This window comes from Podarcis vaucheri, assembly GCF_965113315.1.
Source record: "Podarcis vaucheri genome assembly, chromosome: 6".
Classification (NCBI taxonomy): Eukaryota; Metazoa; Chordata; class Lepidosauria; order Squamata; family Lacertidae; genus Podarcis; species Podarcis vaucheri.
Genome location: NC_138764.1, coordinates 101,896,736 through 101,917,234, shown reverse-complemented (window position 1 = coordinate 101,917,234; position 20,499 = coordinate 101,896,736). Strand labels below are relative to the sequence as shown.

Genomic DNA, 20,499 nt, shown 5'->3' with positions numbered 1-20,499 from the left:
GGTGGTTTTACAAAAGGCAGGGAATGAACAGCTGTAGCTTAATCTTCTGTCAGTGGGAGTGAACGATGTGCCACAGAGACTCCAGGCCCATTGACTGTTTTAAATAGCCTCCCCACCCAAAAGTGTGGTGGGAATTATATCACACAGCAGCATAATGGTCACTAAAGGAAGTCAAAACAAGAAAAAGAACACAAGGCAGCACAAAAATGAGAACAACTTTCAAAAGATACAATGATCCGATATTTGTATGTGTCTAATTCATTGCCATTTCTTTAAAACTTCAAATAATTATTTTAAACATAAAAAGGACTAGGTTGTTCTTACTGTCATAATAGTCATCTCGTTAGCAATTATGCAATCAGAAAAGGAATTTATGGAGCTCTGCTGCAGCCAGCAGTGGGAGACCCATGCACACATCAGACTCTAATAATGACTCACTAGCCTGTTTAAGTTAGTCATAACTAGCACTGTTGCTGTTAGGGAAAGTAATACAAAACAACACACATCCAGCTTAAACATAGCCCACACAAAAAATGCATTATGGTACGAAAAGTCTTATTTTTTCTGAGTTAATTCACAGAGTTCTGGGACCACTAATGAATTACAGCCTCAAACATAATCTCACGATCAAATCCACAAGGTACAAATACTGTATATTTTTGTGTTGAAGGCACTGTAGTACAATATGCTGGGGACACAAGACATCACTATTCACACAAAAAGTGAAGTTAAGTGTAGCAATTTATTTTCAAATATTTGCAGAATTTAAGTTAAACATACATGATAGAACACTGATTATTACGAAATACTAGACTTAACAGCCTAATCCCAAGACTTGAAATGGTAGCAATAAGGTGAGTAACACAGAGGAACCTGTGTGAGGCTACCAGACCAGTACTATGGTATGATTAACTGGTTAATTGAACCTTTTCTTACCAATAATGTATTTAGAAAACTGTGTATGTATCAAAATAAATTGTGTGATGATAGCATTATACACACACCACAAAACTATTTAAATTCTGATTATAAATGGTGGTTATAAAGAACTTTTATCCTGAACTGCAAAAGCAAGAAAGAAGCACAATCCTATTGAAGGCATAGAATGAAATAGCAGTATCAGAGCAACAGAATATATATGTTCTAAATCTTGTTAAAATTAATGTATAGCAAGAAACATGTTCTATAAAAAGTACTTTTGAAAAATGACCACAACACATTTTTCTTTAGCTTTTGAAGGTTTTTATGCATTGAATGTCACTTGATTTATAAAACCTAAGGTCAAATGTACATGTAACCTGATGCATAAGTTGCTACTATAAATAGTTTGAGATGACATAAAAAATAACGAGGTACTAAACTTAAGACATATCAAAACGCTATCATAAATAATAAGAGAGAAAATGTTTAAGAGCACATCTGAGCCAAAGGATTAGCAACTGTGTTTCCATATCACATTCATCCAAACACCCAGTTTATACACAAGATTATTCATTCCACTGAAAAGCTACTCAGAAAGGATGAAGTAACAAAGGTTTAAAGTCTTACACTCTATTCCTTGGGTTCACAGCAGATTATATATATTATTTCAAAAGGTTTCCAGACATGTAATTTCCACATGTTTTAATCTTGAATAGTGTATTGCAAATACATTGATTTGAAAGTAATATGACACATTTCACTTTCAGCCTCATATAAAGAACTTATTTTGGTGCTTTTAATTTATTTGCTTATTTTAATAATGCTTTTTCATGTCATGTTATCAAATACTGGGCCCACTGCTGACTTCCCATAAAGTCCCAATGATATTTTTTTATTATTAAAATGATTGATAAATACCTAAATATCATTACACAGATTCCACTATAAAACAATGACATCATTAAAGTTTAATATTTTGAAGTCCCTCAAGTGTTTAATTGCCCTAGTTAGTAGAAACCTATTCTAAATACAAGCCTTTTGTTTGCAAAAGCCCCAAAACTGTTGGACCTCCTCCTAGAGGAGGTAAGGAAATCTTATTTTAATGTACATACTGCCTTCCAAACAGAATCTGACTTACAAAAAATACACAATACAGCAGAATTAAATGCAGGAGGTAATGGCAGCATCAGATCAAATCAGTTAGGGATGAAATAGTTTTTAAAGCCTGGGAAATTAAACTGACACCAAAAAAGCGTAGGTGCAAGGTAAGTCTCATTCCATCAAGGCGCTATCCCTGAGAAGGCTCTTCCTGGTCGCCACTCACTGTACCTCAATTGATGGACGCATCTGGAGAGGAGTCTCCAAAGACTACGTCAACTGATAAATAGCAAAGTATTTTTGAAATAGTTCAAAGCCTCTTTTCTGTTGCCCTCTTACAAGAGACGTTTTTAAAAAATCAGGTTTTTGGGTAGTGGAGGTGTTCATTTACTGTTTCAAAGTTTTGGAATGTTTCTATAAAATACATAAATAAAAATAAATCTAAAAAATACAAGAGATGAGCTTGGATTCACTGCATATGTACTTGGAAGCAAATTTCACTGAGTTACTCATAGTTACTTATGATTGCAACCTTAATGTGTTCCAGTGGATTAAATTATCAAAATATATACAATTTCAGCATATTAAATTTCAGCAAATAAGCAAAACTCAAACATTACTCAAGATATCATTGCGTTAAGTTTTACCTGTTTTCAAGAATATTCAGAGAACCCTGCTAGATCAGGCCAAGGGCCTATCTATCCATTCTACAAGTGTGTGCTCACAGTGGCGAATCAGATGTCTATAGAAAACTCACATGCAAGACATGAGTGCAACAGTACTCGTCAGAGACCATGAATCAATAAAATAAAAACCACCCAACACTTTTTCTTCTTCTAATATTAAACAAAAATATCTGCCAAATACCTTCTTAGTTTATTTGTGGCACCAATATCAAGAAACCCATATATTTATCCCTTCTACGTCAAAGGTTCAAGTTCTACATTTTGCTTTCCATTGCGTCACAAACTAAAGCACTGCCATGGCATCCTTTCCACATCAAGTTCCTGAGTGGTCATATCAAAGCAGCAGGAAACATTTAAAATGCTGGGATTGCAAGAGAAATACAAATAAAAAGTTGCTCAGCATACTCAATGAATCTACAATGCAATAAACACTTGAGAAACACTTCAAATGAGACGAGATCACAGTGTTATTCTGCCTGCCACAAGGTAGTCTCAAAGCTACAAAACAAAAACTGACAGTTTTACCCTATTTGTGCTAGGCAACAGTTCCTGCTGAATATATATTGGTGGGGGGCTTAGTTGCATTTGATATCCCATTTAGGTTACCTCATCTCTCTCCCCATTCCCATGATAACGGCAGAACATGCAATTCAGCAGAAGTGAAATTCAGGGAGCACAACTATACAATCAATACAGTGAAGTTGTTTCATGACTGAGTGTGACTTAGCTGGATAACAAGCACCCTGTGTTTTTGGCCCACACATGCTGTCTTCTTTGCCACCTCCAAACTTGTACCATAGTGAAAGAAATTAAATGATGTTTACTTAAGACCTTATGTATCTGTCATTTCGGAAATACTGAACACACAGTCATCTTAATTGTGTCTTTAGCCCCATCTGTTAGTTTTTGATCCTATATCAAGAGGATTTATTATGGAGCAAGGCTTTAAAAAGGGATGCCTTTTCCTATCTGCTTGGTAAACAAGTATGCATTTGATTGGCTAACAAGATGAGCAGCAACACACCAATAAAAACTGCCAACCATCCTAGATTCATAGCCTAGATTATGGATTCACATTATTAAGTAAAAACAAATAAGTCTTGTGGCACCTTAACCACTACAAATTTATTAAGGCACAAGCTTTAATATATGTCATTTGTTGTCAGCACTGCCCTTCTGCATTCTATGTAGATCAGTGGCTACACAAAACAAATAAGTGGACATAACTGTGTTCAGAATGTTAATATCCCAAAATTAATAGATGTCAATCAATCAGAGCACTCTAAGTGATCTTAAGGGGGCCATACTTCAACAAGGGAGCTAAAGAAAACTCCAGTGGGATGTGTGAATTAGCTTACCAATTCTTCATCAATGTTGCCTTATTGTCTGTTTTGCTTTCAGGTTCTACTTTCAACTGTTCTGCTTTCTATTTCTTCTTCTTGCATTTCACTTTCCTCTCACCTCACCCCTCTACAAATCATGTGTATATATGCTTGTCAATTTAAAATTACCCTTCATGAGGCTGATAGGGAGCAGATTCCAATTATAATCTACTTACAAATGCCACTATCTGACCAGCAACTTTCGACAGACCAAGGGCCACCTGTCATAAATCTGCTGGTAACATAGTAAAAACCTGTGTCTAGCTACCTTTTCAGATCACGATCTTGCATAACTGAATTACTCTGCCTCACATGAAGAAGATACCTAAGAATAGAAAGCTAGTATTTCAGGATGAAGGCAAGGCTATAACTCTTCTACACACAGGGTACTTTTCTGTATGGAGCAACACTTAACTGTGCAAGCCCATCATCTGCAATATGAAATGGTATAATTAAGGCATAGGTTTTCCACTTATCTGCTGTTTGTGGGAGCTAGGCCCAAGTATCACCTTGTTAAGACTCTATATGCATAGCACTCAAAATAATTGAGGTTGCATTACTTTGGGATGCACCATACAAGGATATAAAATAAGAGTGACTAGAACTGTTTTTTTTAAATAACTCCTTTATGAATGCTTTTAACTTTTAAGTAGTGTACAAAGGAACAGCAACTTACAAGACAGTGAATGTGTGCCTTTGGGTAAGTATTCGAACAGCAGAGAACTTTCCTCTCCCAGCATGTCAGCTTTCAGGGACAACAAGCTGTTCTTGCTCATAAGGGCTGCCCGCAGATTAGCAACTGCTACAGCCTGGAGCGCATCTTCCTTCTCTGGAGTAAGAGGCTGAGAGAGATAACCAGCTTCACCTCCTAGGAGTGCTTCCTCGACATTTGCATAAAGGTCCACTCTCTCTATTCGGCTGTCAGAGTTGCTGGATTCTGCCCCTGTCAGATCCACACCTAGGTGGAAGAAAAACCCAACATTAGTAAACATATCACAATAGAGTCCTCTCAGCCACATGTACATTTGTAGCACTTCCTCCATCCATCATTCCACAGCATCAGAATCAATATGCCTGCTTAAAATGAAGGAGCTGAGATTACTTTGTCTTTCCCCCAGTTTTATGATGCCTTCATCTGATGCTATAATACAACTGTTGCTATATTTGTGCAGTACACACTTTTGCAAAGTTATGCACTCATTTTGCAGAATATACACTCCTGCTGCTAAAATAGTAGCGGTAGCATCTAGGGAAATATGGCTGCTGCTGAAGACACTCTATACCAGCACTCAATAGTGCAATATCATTATGGACAAACAGAACCTTAATGCCCCCTTTATACTTGCTCAGTTGCAATTTATTCAAACAACATATCGCAACTTCACAACATTATGAATATTGTCCTTTGAATATATTAATCTTTTCCCAATGACATGCATCTCTACAGAAAGAGGTGGAGCTATAACCAGTATGCTCTCACAAGCTTGTTACTCCATTCTTTCACATAAAGATTACAATTACATAGAATGGCAACATGTCTTGGGTTTTGCAACAACTTTCAAAAATCAAGTATCAAAATGTTAAAGATTGTTTAATTGTCCAATTGTTAAGTGCAGATGTTGACAGTTTCCAGAACAAGTTGTTATATACTATACATGATTATTGAATGGCAATGTATGCAGATTAAACATGCCCACAAAACATTAAAATTCATCCAAAGTCATAGTGAAAATCAGTGAAATAAGTCCCATATAGTAAGGCCTTTCTTTATCTGAGCTGCCACTTGGGGTCCATTGTTAAAAGAAACTATGTTAAGAATTACATAAATGAGTACCAACGTTTTTTACCCTGCATTTCTTTTTATATTATACAGTACATAGTTCATGGTCACAGGGCTTTCGCTCCTCCCTTCTTTTTGCTGCCCCCTGAAAATTTGCTTCTTGGGATTGGTGGAATGGTGTGAGTGAGATATGATACAGGGGCTGCTGATGAAGCAGGGAGGAGTTGGTGAAAATAATCACTCCCTTAACATGAACAAAGGAGTAACTTAGGATACAACCTATATAGTTCACAAAATGGTAGCAAAACTAACTGTGGGTGTAGGTTTAAGAAATACTATAATTTGATATTTCAGGGGGGAAATAATTTCACATTTACTCATTTCCAGAAAACCTTCAGACGAATTTAGAACACCAAGTCTAAATCAGATGATTCTGTAAAAGCATTGTTTTTTTAGATATTCTTCAATTATCATAAAAGGCTGATATATTTTGGACCAAATACAACGGACTAGTACATGCTTCAAATGGTGTGCATGTCTCAACACACTATGCACGGAATATAGAGAAGCCTCAGAAAGCTTGTTTTAGACCCATCTTGCCCTATTCATTTATTTTATTTAAATATCTATACACTACTTCTCTCTGAAAAACAAAACAAAAAATCACCACCAAAATAATCTAAAAGAAAAACCAAAAGCAATCTTCTAAACAGTTGTAAGATACCAGAGAAGATATTGATCAGATTCCCCAAGAACCAGTACACCCACACAATTGTTTTAATGCAAAATATACACCCACATAATTGTTTTAGCCTTGCAGATAGAGTGGAAATTAATCAAGTCTCCTGGGCAGTTTGAGTGCTGCCATCTACCACTGGTCACACATCAGATATGGGAGGAACAAAAAACAAGTCTCCCCTGATAACTGTGCAGGTGGGTGGGCTCAAATGGGAGGAGGTGATCTTTTAGAAACGTTAGCTTAGCCCCAAACAGCTTCAAGGTCAAAGAAGATAGTACTGCGAACTGGGCCTGGAAACAAACTGCGAGACAGTGAAGTTGTACAATAGTTATTTTGTAAGATTATACTCTGGATGTAGCCAAAGCTTTGCCTACAATCCTGGCCACAGTCACCTTAGAGATATCCAGGAGTAATGTCAGATTTGGAAGCACTCCCAAGCTACACACACACCTCGTTCAGCACAATTTCATTCAGAAGAGCCTGGGCAACAATTTTGACATCATCAAGTTTGCTAACCAACAGAATATCCATCTCATCCGATTTATGTTTCACTTTATTAGTTTCATAGAATCATAGAATTGTAGAGTTGGAAGGGAGCATGAGGGTCATCTGATTTAACCCCCTCCAGTGCAAGAATCTTTTGCCCAACTTGGGGCTCAAACCCAAAAACCTAAGATTAAGAGTCGCATGATCTACCAACCGAACTATCATCAGGTCTCATCCTACAATCACCTAGAAAATGAGTCAGGATCTCAACATCTTTCCTAGAATCAGAAGAAGCTGGATATAATCAGCACACCTAATGACTGCCCAGCTCAAATCTCTAGACAAAGCTTCCTAGTGTTTCCATGTAGATTATAAAAGCATTGGAACAAATTGGAACCCTGCAAACTGCATGCCATGGAGACAAGAAGCAGCTTGTCAGCACCACTGTATCCTTAAAAAAGAGATCAGAACCAACATAAAACATTGTTGGCGAGCCCCATAGCTATCAGACATACCAGAATAACATCATGTTCAATATTTCCAAAAGTCACTGAGGTCTAACAAAACTCTTGCCTGCTCTGGTTCCAAGAGGTGACAGTCATTCAGCAGGAAAGCAAGGCCACCTCAGCCCTAGAACCAGGCTGGGAAACAGGGGAGGACTCCAACATCACATCATGGTCTTCTGATTGTTCTGTTAATTAATGCATTTCTACTTGCCAAATGGAACAATTCTGCTCCTCCCTCCAAGCACAGTTCTGAGTCTCCTAACCATCCAGAAAGGATTTGGGGGAGCTGTGGTGGCGTAATGGGGGGGAGAGCCCCCCTTGCACTAGCAGGAGTCCTTGTACTGGTTGCCACGAGTGCGCCAGGCTAACTGAATCCAGACCCAGATTTTTTAAAGGATCTAGGTTAGGGAAGCAGAACCTCGTTCAGCCCAAGATCCATATGCTCTCATGGCCTACCTTCTAAGATCCACATAGCAGTGGTAGGCAGGGTCAGATGCAAAAATGGGCTGAGCAATGGATGAGAATCCTACCTTTTTACAAGAGATTCCATTCCAGCTATGCAAAAGTTTGAGGCTTCTACACACACATATACCACATATCCACCCTCCTCCCAGGTATCCAAGAGGCATTATCACAGTTCACAAACACACTGAACCAGACAAAAGCACTCAATCAAAGTGTGGCCTATAGAGGGGCATAGCCTAAGGAGAATCCTGAGGGCAAAACAGAGAGGCCTCTAGGCCTGAGATTTCACATTCCAGATCTAAGAAATCAGTTTCATTCAATAATCCCTGAACCACCCCACTACTATTCTCCCAACCTCCTTTTTTAGCAGGTAGAAGGCAAACAGTTTTCAAGTACATAGTAAACAGCAACCTATCATGGTGGTTGGGCAGAAAAATTGTTTTTAGTTATCCTGCCTCAGCATTCTTCTTCCACACCCACATCATGGAGCTGATGAACCAAGAACTGTACTGTCCAAGATTAAATTTACTGCTGCAATATGAAGAAGGGCAAGTCCATGAACTTTGATACAATGCTGATAGAAGTTGACACAGATAAATGAAAAACTTAATTAAATTGTGGGAGCTGTACCTGAGACATGGCAGGAATACGAATTGAAAACCCTCCTCCATCTGGTACTGTAAGGAGTCAGGGCAGTTATTAACTGGAAACTCAGATTTAATAACCTTAAAATAAAGCTCTCTTTTTAAGATGGGCCATTCTGAAAATTATATTTCTGCTTAATGCCATCAAATTAAAAACAAAAATTAATACTGCAATATAAACTTAAACTAAACTAAAAAGAGAATAGTGTAATATACAAGAGATTTCACTCTGGCCTATGTGTGCAGCGGAGTGGAGGGAGGCAGAATGTTGCTTTGCACATTTGGCTCGGTATGTGGAAGGGACAGCCATGTAGTGGGTTAATAAACCTTTAAATAACATCCGAATCAGCCCCAAGAATGTTCCCTTGATAATATCACCAATGTATCATCCATATGACAAGGGCATTCAGAGGAGCATTCTGTTTGTGTGGTAAGAATTAGCCAACTGCATTATACTAAAATACAGCCCTGTGCAGGGCTTGATTTTTTAAAATAAACTAACAAAATGTTTACTTCAATAAACCTTATTATCTGAAATAAAGTATGTTTTCTGTCCTGACTAGTACTACTACATTTTTGTTTCCTTTAGAGCCCAGTTCACATTACTCTTCCTTGAATACTAACAGTGTGACAGGACAACAAAGTAAAGCCACAATCCCTGCTCAAAAGGAACATCTGCATCCACATTAAAATCTGCCCAGGAAGCCCAGCTAGGAACACAGCGTGTATATGAACTTCCATCTATGGGCACACCAAAGTAGGGTCTTCCTTTTTGTGGATTAACAATCACAGACTTCCTGGGTGATGTTTAACTAAGTCACATGCTGAACAGGGCATTGAAATCAAGTGACATCCTCTGATTTCAGTAGATCTGCTCCTGTGATGACTTAGTCAGATACCATCTAATGTCATCTGAAAATCAATATTGCAAAAGCTTATAGATACAAAAACATTTCAAAAAAGGTGCTGGTGGGAGTGTTTGTAGATGTCAATTCCCAAAGCAATCTACTTTCTTTTTAATAATACATAGATTAGGTAATGTTTGAGTATTCAAAGGAAAGGAAAGAAAGGACATGCCAGAAAAAAGCAGAATAGTTAACACACAACTATATTTAAACTTTCAGGTAGGTAGCTGTTTTGGTCTGACACAGTTGAAATAAATAAAAAATTGTCCAGTATCCCCTTAGAGACCAACTAAGTTTGTTCTGGGTATAAGCTTTTGTGTGCATGCACACTTCTTCAGATTTCAACTGTTCCCATTCTTCCTGTGAAGGTAGTTGACCTCTACAGTGCCAGACTTTAATACCACAAAATCCTACAGCCCAGTGGTTTTGTATTTACTTAATCCTATAAAACTATATCCCTAATATATGTGAATGACCCAATAGGAAAAAAATAATTGCTACTCTTTCAGCAATTCAAAAAAATCCTTGTTTTCATGCATATCAATAATTTAGATAGTTTTCTGCCTATATTAGCACTGAAAAGCAGACTGAAAAGATTAAAAATAAGCCAGCTAAATCCTTCATTTGATTCTCAACTACAGATATGAAGAAAATCTGCACTATGCATTGGCTTACAAATTTTGTTAAGGAGACCAATGAAAACAATGTATTTTTCCGTGCTTCTTAATTTATGTATATATTTTTATATGGTTGCCTTTTGGGGCCCAGCTCCTTGAAGGAAGCTTACACCATAATAAAGCACCAATCTAAACTGATATAACAAAGGTAGAACCACCAAAGGTACCCACCAATAAAAAACAAATTAAAAAATATAGGCCAGTTAAAATAATCACGGAGAAGTAACAACAATAACAGCAGCTAACATTATCCTTACTCATATATCCCCAAGAATGATGTTCAGTTGTCTCTATACTAATGCACAGAGCACAAGAAATAAGATGAACTTGAGCTCTTAATACAGGATGGTAAAAATGATATAAAAAGCATTGTTGAAACGTGGTGGAATGAGACTCATGACTGGGAAAGCAGTAATTGAGGGGCATAACCTATTCAAAAGCAATAGACCAAACAGGAAGAGAGGAGGAGGAGCATTATATGTAAAAGATGTGTACACCAGTGAGGAAAGCCATGATCTGAAGCATGAAAGGTAGGTTGAGACTATTTGGGTAAGAACTATTATGAGAGGGAAATAGCAGTAACGTCACTGTGGGAGTCTATCACCCATATTTTATGAAATTGTGGTTCATCCTAATTAACAGATAACCCTTCTGTGGCTTTTAGATTAATCTGTATGAAATCTATTCAAACAGGATCAAAACTGCAAAATGGTAGGATTTTTTATTGAATCTTTAACTGGTGCTCCATATATTGCACCATTTACAGTGCAGACTGTCATTATACAACACAGAGTTCTAGCCCCAAAAGTACGTATGCAGGTAGTCTTCTGTCAACTGCTGGTGTGTGCAATGCTCAGTGTGAATTACCGTATTTTTCGCTCTATAACACGCACCTGACCATAACACGCATGTAGTTTTTAGAGGAGGAAAATCCGTAGGCATGCTACCCATAGGCATTCACTCCATAACACGCACAGACATTTCCCCTTACTTTTTAGGAGGAAAAAAGTGAGTGTTATGGTGCAAAAAATACGGTAGTTTATAGCATGCTACCACATAGGCTTGCCTTACATCTGGTTGCAGTGATGGACTAAAACCTAATACACACTGAGCTTGGAAACAGTCTCATACTGTACTTCCTTAATGTAAACTGCTGCAGCTGACTGGCTGTTTTTCATCAACCACCAAGACTGAAGGAGGTTGACAGAGACCTAAAATTTGAACTGAGCTGATATTCCAAGGTTAACTGGCAACACAGTCAGTAATTCCACTGTAGGTATGCCGTGCTTTGATGTGACTGATTTGGGCAGTAATGCAGGCCCTACACACAACCCTGGACAGTTACCAAAGGGGTTACATCTACCTTCTTCAAAATTCAGACTGGAAGAAAGCATTCCGGTAAGTAATCATTTTATTTTCTAAGAGCCAGTGTAAAGCCACAGGAAAACATTTAACACATAATTTACATGGTTATGCTTCATGTTGTATATGAAACAACATTTTTAAGCTTGAAAGTTTCCCAAGATGGCACTGCTGCATAAAAAGACACAAGTACAATACACAGAATTTGAATAAAATCTTCAAGAAACTGAGATGTTGACTATTATATAACAGGAAATGTGTTGGTTATTTTACATAAATGGATTTCCATTTTCAAAGATACTTCGTACCACTGCTACTTTAGAGAACATGTTATGCAGCTTTTTAAAGCTTTTTTTCTGGTACAGAAATATTTGTGTTTCTCTTGTTAATTTATCTATTTAGGGCCTAATATAATTATTTTTCACAAGTTTTCATTAATAAATTCAGTTACTGGCATTGAGATATATAGCAGCTTGGGAGGGGCTACCTTCAGATGTCTTCTAAAAGTAAAATAGTTGTTATTTACTTAGCATCTGATGGGAGAGCATTCCACAGGGCGGGTGCGGCTACCGAGAAGGCCCCCTGTCTGGTTCCCTGTACTCTCACTTCTTGCAATGAGGGAACTGCCAGAAGGCCCTCGGAGCTGGATCTCAAGTGAAAAGCAAGACATATCCTTTACGCTACTATACAAGTAATCGAATCATTAAAGTTTATGGTCTTTTAACTAGTATGCCACAAATGATTATGCATTCACATGAATGATTATACATATCACATGATATGATTCTACAGAGACAGAAAGAAAGAAAAAATCTTACTTGTTTCACGACTACTGTATGGCCATCCTTGGGCAGATAGAAAAGGTGGTACTGGAGAGCTTGTTCTGCTGTCATCTCCCAGTTGCTGTGTAATATGGCGCACAGTATCTTTGTTTTTTCTGTTCTTTCTGCGCCCAGTAGGCTGCCATCCATCTGCAGCGCCTTGCTCTGAAAAAGTATTCTGCATTGTACTATCTTTGGCAGACTGCAACTCATTTCCTCCATAATGAGATGGAGAGCTCTGTTCCTCTTTGATACGCAAGGATCCATACCCCATATCACTAGACCACAGAGATTGGGATGAAATGTCATCATGACTATCCATTTTTTGTTCTTGATCCTCTTTTCCATATGTGCTTCCTCCTTCATGACAACTAGCAATGGCTGAATCACCAGAGGAGTTTGCAGGACTTGTCCGCCGAGCTAGCCAGGGAGATATGCTCCTACCAGCCACCACTGCTGAAATCAAAGCATCTGTACTACTGCTGGAGGTTGCTCCAAGTTCATAATCAATAAAATCATCTGATGCATCAGACTTAATGCTTATGTCAAGAGCAGCCTTTATGAAATTGTGACAAGCTTGAACAATATCAGTCATCTGGAGATAGCTAGCAGCTGACATCACCTCAATAACATTCCTGCTGGTCAATGCAAGGTGTGCAGAGTACATGAAGTCAATGATTGCTTTAAACCCCTGGGCTGTTACAATATCTAAATGAGTGACCGTTGCCTGGTCAGAAGTCTTCTGCACCTGGCAGTACAGTGTCTTGAAGTAGCGACTGCTCCCAAGTAAAATGTTTTTGTGAGCCTTGAAAATCTTTCCCTCCACTATAATGCAAACATCACAGAGGATGCCATGCTGTCTTTGTTCATTGAGTTCTTGAAGCAGATGACGATAATGGGAGGCAATTTCCATGTCTTCCTTTCGATTATTCATTTAGAAATATTTGTGCTACTGCTTCCACACAGGTCTGTAAGGGAGAAAGAGAGGCATTACCACATTAAAGGGGCTGTCATACTATTTAAATCACCACAAAAATTCAGAGAGGCATTTAGCTATCTTTCCAAGTTTGAAGACAACAATAATTAAGGCATTATACTTAGAACAGAGAGTTTATTGCTTGACTTTAATATTGGATTTGCATTTAATAGGCAGGTTTTTAGAAATGCTAATGTCAGGTGGGGGGAGTTGGTAATTATTGAGATTACAGCAGCTGGGAGGAATGATTTAACCCATTCTTCCCCTGCTGAAATCCTCAGGAAAATCCCTCATTTTAGCAGCAATGGGGTGATTTTCTGGCCATGCAAATACCAGCTTCAGATAATGGACTTTCTCAGGCACACAGCAAGGGAATAAAGAGTTAAATTCCCCCTATCAGCTTGCTGTAAACACAATAATTATTACCCCTTCAACTAATGCTATTTGTGCTTTTAAAAACCTGCACATTAAATATAAAGAAGCACTTGAGGTCCTATCTGGCTTGGTCCAAGAGAATAGCCTGCACTGAATAAGTAAACTTGGACCATCAATATTCAATAGCTTTGAATATTCTTGAAGCTTTGAAGATAGCATGCCAGGATATTAACCTTTCAAAACTAATCAAGAGAAAGTATGATGTATTTACCACAACTACAGAGAAAAAAAGACTGAGATAAGCTTCCTGTGTTAAGGTATCAAATTTTAAGATCCTAGCAAGCTAGTGTTGATAATTATGTTTGTAGAGGCAAAGCATCCTATAGCAGAAACTCCTCAGGAAAGAAGTTACTAGATCCTGCACGAGAAACAGCTGAATTCACGTCAACCTCAGCTACGACTAAGGGTGGTCAGTGCCCACAGATTACGGTGATTGTTGGAAAGGGAGAGAAAACCAGGCAGATGTCATAATTAAATGAAGAGTTCAAAACGAAGCAGGGCAAAGGCTAATAAGAGTTCTGCCAAGAGAACAAGCTGGTCATCACAAACACTCTTTTCCAACAACACAAGAGACGACTCTACACATGGATATCACCAGATGGGCAGCATCGAAATCAGATTGATTATATTCTCTGCAGCCAAAGATGGAGAAGCTCTATACAGTCAGCAAAAACAAGACCTGGAGCTGACTGTGGCTCAGATCATCAGCTTCTTATAGCAAAATTCAAGCTTAAACTGAAGAAAGTAGGAAAAACCACTGGGCCGGTAAGATACAATCTAAGTCAAATCCCTTATGAATACACAGTGGAAGTGAGGAACAGGTTTAAGGATTTAGATTTGGTGAACAGAGTGCCTGAAGAACTATGGATGGAGGCTCGTAACATTATACAGGAGGCAGCAACGAAAACCATCCCAATGAAAAGGAAATACAAGAAAGCAAAGTGGCTGATTTGGAGGGGGCTGATGGGAGTAGGCCCACTTTTTGTGATCCTATCTCTTTTTCTATTCTTTTAGATGTGGCAGCCATTTTGTGTTGTGCCATGCACTCACAGCTGCCATTTCTGACTGGTGCCCACAGCACTTCAACATTCCAGATGTGTTCATCAGCCCCAAAAGGTTGGAGTGTACAGATTAATTATAGCTTTATAAGACACTGGTCAATCCATTTTCTTTTAAATTTATCATCAAGTTACTTACAGAACCATTTTATACCATGTACTTTCTGTGCTCAGTAGATATCTGCTGTTTATACTTTTCCATTGTTTTAAAAAGCTACTAAAATGCACCCATTCTAATAAATTTCCTTCAATGAAATTTTACATTCTCCTTTTCCTACCTGTACTATGCCTTGTAGGTCTTAAACTTTTGGATAAACTGTCTACAGAAATCTCTAGCCAAAACCATGTCCATAGTAAATAAAAAATTAAAAAAAAAATGTGGGCCATATTCCAATGCAGCAGCTCCACTGGCACAACAGACTCCCATGCACGCAACAGATCTTCAGTTCCCACATGCTCTCAAAATCAGCTGAGGAGATATTAGGGGCACACAGGGGGAGCATAGGCAACAGAAATTCCAGCACAACAGCAGAACCCCACTGGTGGACCATTGTATAAGAAAGTCTGACTAAAATGCATTATCTGCTGAAGTTATTATCTATTCTGTATACTTCTTAGGAATAAGAGTACATGCATAAGCAGCAAATTGCTGCCAACTTTCCAACACCTAATCACACATGTGAATGCAGTTAAGTAGCTTCCACACAATATGACTTTATGATCCAATTTATTTTTCTATTACACTGTCATGAGTTAAGCTTGTTATTAATTCAGCTTCCATGCGAGAAGTGTCCTTCCAGTGTCTTCAGATAATTCTTTGTTGACATTATACTCATTATCTTAGTCTCCCTCTCCTTCCCTAGCACTAGATAATTTCTCTTGGAAACACAAAGTCAGCTAATCACACAATGCAATCACCCACCCCCAGGTATTTACCAGCTTTAACCACATCTGGTTCACAGTTACTGGTAAGCATAATTGAATGTCCTTTAGCTGAGAAAGTGTATATCAGTGTGTGTTGGCTGCTTCAGCTATCTATTCTACATTTGGTTATATTTAGTCTTCTTCTATAATAATTATTCCTTTCCCATTTAGCCAACATGAAAAATAAGAGATGAGTCATTGCTAGGTTGACCTACTGAGACTTACAAGTGTCACTAAATTTCCTTGGATTAGGGCCAGGTTCTTTGATTCTATGCTAAAAACTCAATTCTTGCACCAAAGTAGCTCAATATCTGCAAAAGGGAATAATTTATGCAAATGACACAATACTATAAACTTAATTTACATCCTTCACTTTAGTAATAAAAACAGTATTTTTGATAACCTGGCTTTTAATTGAATTTAAATAAATGTGTACATTATATTTCATAAATGCCTTCGAGGGTATTCAGGCAACATGAGATCACTTCTATCAATCTATCTATTAACTTTTTAAGTAAACACCCATTAGAAAAATATCAATTTAGTAATCTAATGTATAGAATATTCCCAACTACAATCACTTCACAAAGGAATAAATTCAAATTCCATCAGTACTGTGGACGATCCAGATTTTACAAACTGTATATACATAGATTACAAACGAGCACAGTTAAATGTGATTCAGGGATGAGGAAGCAAGCATTTCTGTGCAGCTAGAAAGGTGACAGACCATCCAGAATCCTGAATCCCCGAGTTTTTGCTTAGTGTCAACCCCACAGATTAGGCAACAATTTTTAATCTGCAGACTAAAGCTTAAAATGTCTCCCAATGACATCTTCAAAGACAGTAGCAGCACACTGTTCTTCATACTATTGCTTCCCAGACAGATGAAGTCCTAAAGGAAAACATCTAACCATAAATGACCACTATGAATTTTCAGAACTTGGGAGCATCCAAAGAAATGAGGTTCAGCAAATGAGTTTTTCACTATGCTTGGAAACTAAGCACACTTCTCACGGTGAAACCTTAATGAACTGCATGTTATCTTTTTTTTTTTACAGTGATAATGGAAAGATAGTTGCCTTCAAGTTTAAGTGAATTGTCCCATTTTCTGCAAAACTGCAGAAAAGTGTAAAAATGCAACTGAAAACAAAAGGTATCTCTCACCACAATTAAGAACATAATCTGTGTGGGAATACCAAACAGAAGTCTAGACTGCCACCACTTAGCAGAAGTTTCTAAATACTATATGAGAAAAACAGAGGGCCAGCTGAAAAAGAGAAATGTTTTAAAAGGTGTTCTGTGTCCCATTCAATAGTATTTGCTGATATCAGTAGCCAAATGTACATCAAGAGTCAGGCTTTTTGTGAAATCAGAATCCACAGCAATGCCTTCCAGTGTGGTAATGAGAGAATGTAGGACTTCCACTTCATCCCAACATTCTATTCAAACACAGCTCATCTTTTTATGAATTCCTTTCTCTTCAATATGCTTCACTCCATGCTACAAAATGCCATAATAACAGAACTACTGAATTGTGCAGTGTAGTGCATGCAAAAGAATGTAGTTCTTTTCAAACGTTTCTCAACGTTTGATTGACTATTTGTAGGTCAATTAAACGTTGAGAAACAACTTCAACTCTATAGAACTGAAGAGATATAGTTACAATTTAATTACAGTTCTGCAATTAAATTAATGAAGAGAAAGAACAGGTCTTGAAAAATGCAATCCAAAAAAATTCTCAGGCATGGACTATCAACTTTTGCAGGTCAGATTTTCTGGTTCTTACCCCTAATATGAAAGAGGCATCTTACTTTTAGGACACCTAATCTTAATACTAGCTGATATCACAAGGAGGAACCTTTAACAAGGTACAGTAAAGTTGTTACTCATACGGCTAAAAACACAATTAGGAAACCCCATAGAATTATTTATTATTTCATATTGAAATGTTGACCGTGATTAACTGCATCACAAACAAAGAACTTAACAATGTAGCTATGGATTTAAAGTGGATATGCACCTTTATAAGGGGATTATGATGGCAAAAGTATGTATCATAAAGTGGGTTGTATTAATTTCCTAGAGTGAAGAAGTGTACAATTTAAAACTAAAAAAATTGCTTCTTCCCCTACAGGTGGGTGTTAGTTCTCTTCAAAGAACCATACTGTGAGCATGGAGAACAAAACATGAGTGGAAGTTTCAGCACTATTCCCCCACCCATGCTTTACTTTCAACACCCCTACATTTTTAAACAGGGAAATAAGTTACATGGGTTCTGACACAAATGTTAGCTGCAGTAACATCTAGTTTCCCTGCCAAGCTAGCAATAGTTCATCAAAATTTATTTCAAGTTCAATTATTCCATTTTGTATATTCCAGTTTTATAAACACAACTTTTTTCTCATCACAAATCAAATTTATCTCTAGTAGAAATATGATATGTTTAAACAGATCAATTGGCAATGTGTGAAACTTTTAAAGCCAGAGCAACAATAGAACATGATATAACTGCAGTATAGGTGTCTGTAGTCAGAAAATTTCTACATCTCTGCTTTGATTATTTTTCATTTTTCTCCATCCACTGCAAGTGTACTTTCTACAGTTTCTGGATATGTAAAAAGTAGGCAGACCCCTGGATGGATGGATGGATGGATGGATGGATGGATAGGTATCACACAATAAAACTGTAACAGTGAATTTTGTTAACGAATTTATGTGAAAGAGAAGTGGGGGGAGAGAAAGAGAGATCACAAGATGTCCAGATACAGTCAACCCACGTCTTCTAAGTTCCATTAGACATCTGGACAAAGCACAACAACATTCAATTATGGAAGTCAATGCTCCTTTCTTCCCCACCTCCCCCCGATATTTGAGATGAATTAGATTTGTAAAGCCATTACTAAAAATTAAAAATAGAAGCTAGCCAAAGATACTAGCTTACTTTAAGCTATGTGATTATTTGGCAGTATGCACTCCATCAAAGTGACTGTGATTGGGTTTGCAGCAGGGGAACTAACATTGCATGCAAAAGCTTCCAAGTTCAATCCCTCGTGTCTTCAGATAGGACTGGGAAGGGCTCCTGTCTGAAACTCTGGAGAATGGCTGCCAGTCACTGTCAACAATACTAAGCCAGCTGGATTAAGGATCTGACTTGATATAAAGCAGCTTCCCACATTCCTACACTTCACAGAAATGAGACTTAAAATGGGAAGTATTTGGATTTCTTATCTTCCTTGCACTTTAATAAAGAATATTATCATAAAGCAAAAAAAAAAAAAAAAAGTTAAGATACTACAAAACCAGCAAAAGAGTTCTGGTATCATCCCTACTCATTAAATACCCAGTCCACCTACAACAGGGGTCAGCAAGGTTTATCTTCCTGTGGAGATCCCTCTGTGGGCCGGATCTTCCATGCACACCTGTGATTTTTAGTTCTGCACAGATGTGATTTTTGGAGTCTGCGAGTACGCAGATGCGATTTCCGGTGCCGCGGAAGCGAGTCCCCACGCCACACTGGTTTATCACAGCGCGCGAGTGGGCAGCTCAGTTCAGGGGCGGCTCATGGACCAGTCAAACGACCTCCACGGGCTGCTTCTGGCCCATGGGCCTTAGGTTGGTGACCCCTGACCTACAATTCTGGTAAAATTCTGATAGCAGAAGTTTCAGTACTTCATCCTACATACTTTTGCTGTGAGCTTTTGGTTCATAGAAAGCACAGTCACACAAAGATTATTTCTTTGGCAGTGCAAGAAAAAGTAGATAGCAGTTCATAATGCATGCAGTGTGTCAACAGTCCCAGTGTGTCAACTTCTTTATAGTTGTCTTGCCAATTGCCACACTTACCAGTAGTTGTCTGTATAAGGCACCGCTGATTTCAACACAATTATGGAAATGAAATTTGACACAAAATGATAGGTGAATGCAAGAGATTAATCAGACAGGAAAGGCCCACGAAGCTGTTGGGGGAGAATGGTACTCCAAGCAAATGCAACAAAAAACATTGTAGGACAGAAATGGGAGATACAGTAAATCAAATCTTAAGTTTTGGCATGTAGAGGAATGGAGTCATAGAAGCTGACTTTGTCAGCAAACCTCAGCCACCACATTCTACATTAACTTCCACCACCAGATGTGCATACAAAAAACCATGTTTGCTACTGTAGTAACCATTGGGATGTAGCAATCTGAAAGAGGTCTCAGCCTTCTCACAAAAGTTGTTTGAAAGACTGTGGCTGCTCTAAACTACAATCTGAAGATTAAAATGCCAGGGACATAACCCAAGAATGCATGACCACAGGAGAACCAACTTCAACAGTAACTAGCAAGTTTCTCCTATTCAAAATGGCCTACCAACCAACTATTCTCTGCCTTAGTTAATCTGAGCTTTAACTGATGTCCCCAAGTTCTGCCTCAACCATGGCCAGAGACTGTAAAGGCCAATAGATCAGGCATGGGTCAGATGAGAATTAAATTAACTACTTATTAAGACTCTCCAAGAACTCTAAAAGGTTAGTCACGATGCGCCCTTGTGGAAGCCACACTGGTCCTTATGCAGCAAGGCTTCTTCCTCTATATGCTTCTTTAATAATGTTTTCCACCAAGTTTTATGGAACAGATGTTAAGCTAATAGG

The 20,499-nt window shown here is 38.1% G+C and overlaps 1 protein-coding gene across 4 annotated transcripts in view; it reads right to left on the bottom strand.

The window, feature by feature from the left end:
• The window catches only part of ZBTB46 (zinc finger and BTB domain containing 46), a 55,141-nt gene that overhangs the window by 27,504 nt on the left and 7,138 nt on the right, over positions 1 to 20,499 (bottom strand). For all 4 annotated transcript variants that reach the window (XR_014220585.1, XR_014220586.1, XM_082226013.1 and 1 more), the window contains 2 exons: positions 12,470 to 13,440; positions 4,764 to 5,045 (listed from right to left, as the gene is read on the bottom strand). Coding sequence is in view for 2 of the 4 variants with exons in the window: in XM_082226013.1 (XP_082082139.1) it covers positions 4,764 to 5,045; positions 12,470 to 13,406 (1,219 nt within the window). In the remaining 2 variants the exon portion in view is untranslated. The remainder of the gene's footprint in view (positions 1 to 4,763; positions 5,046 to 12,469; positions 13,441 to 20,499) is intronic.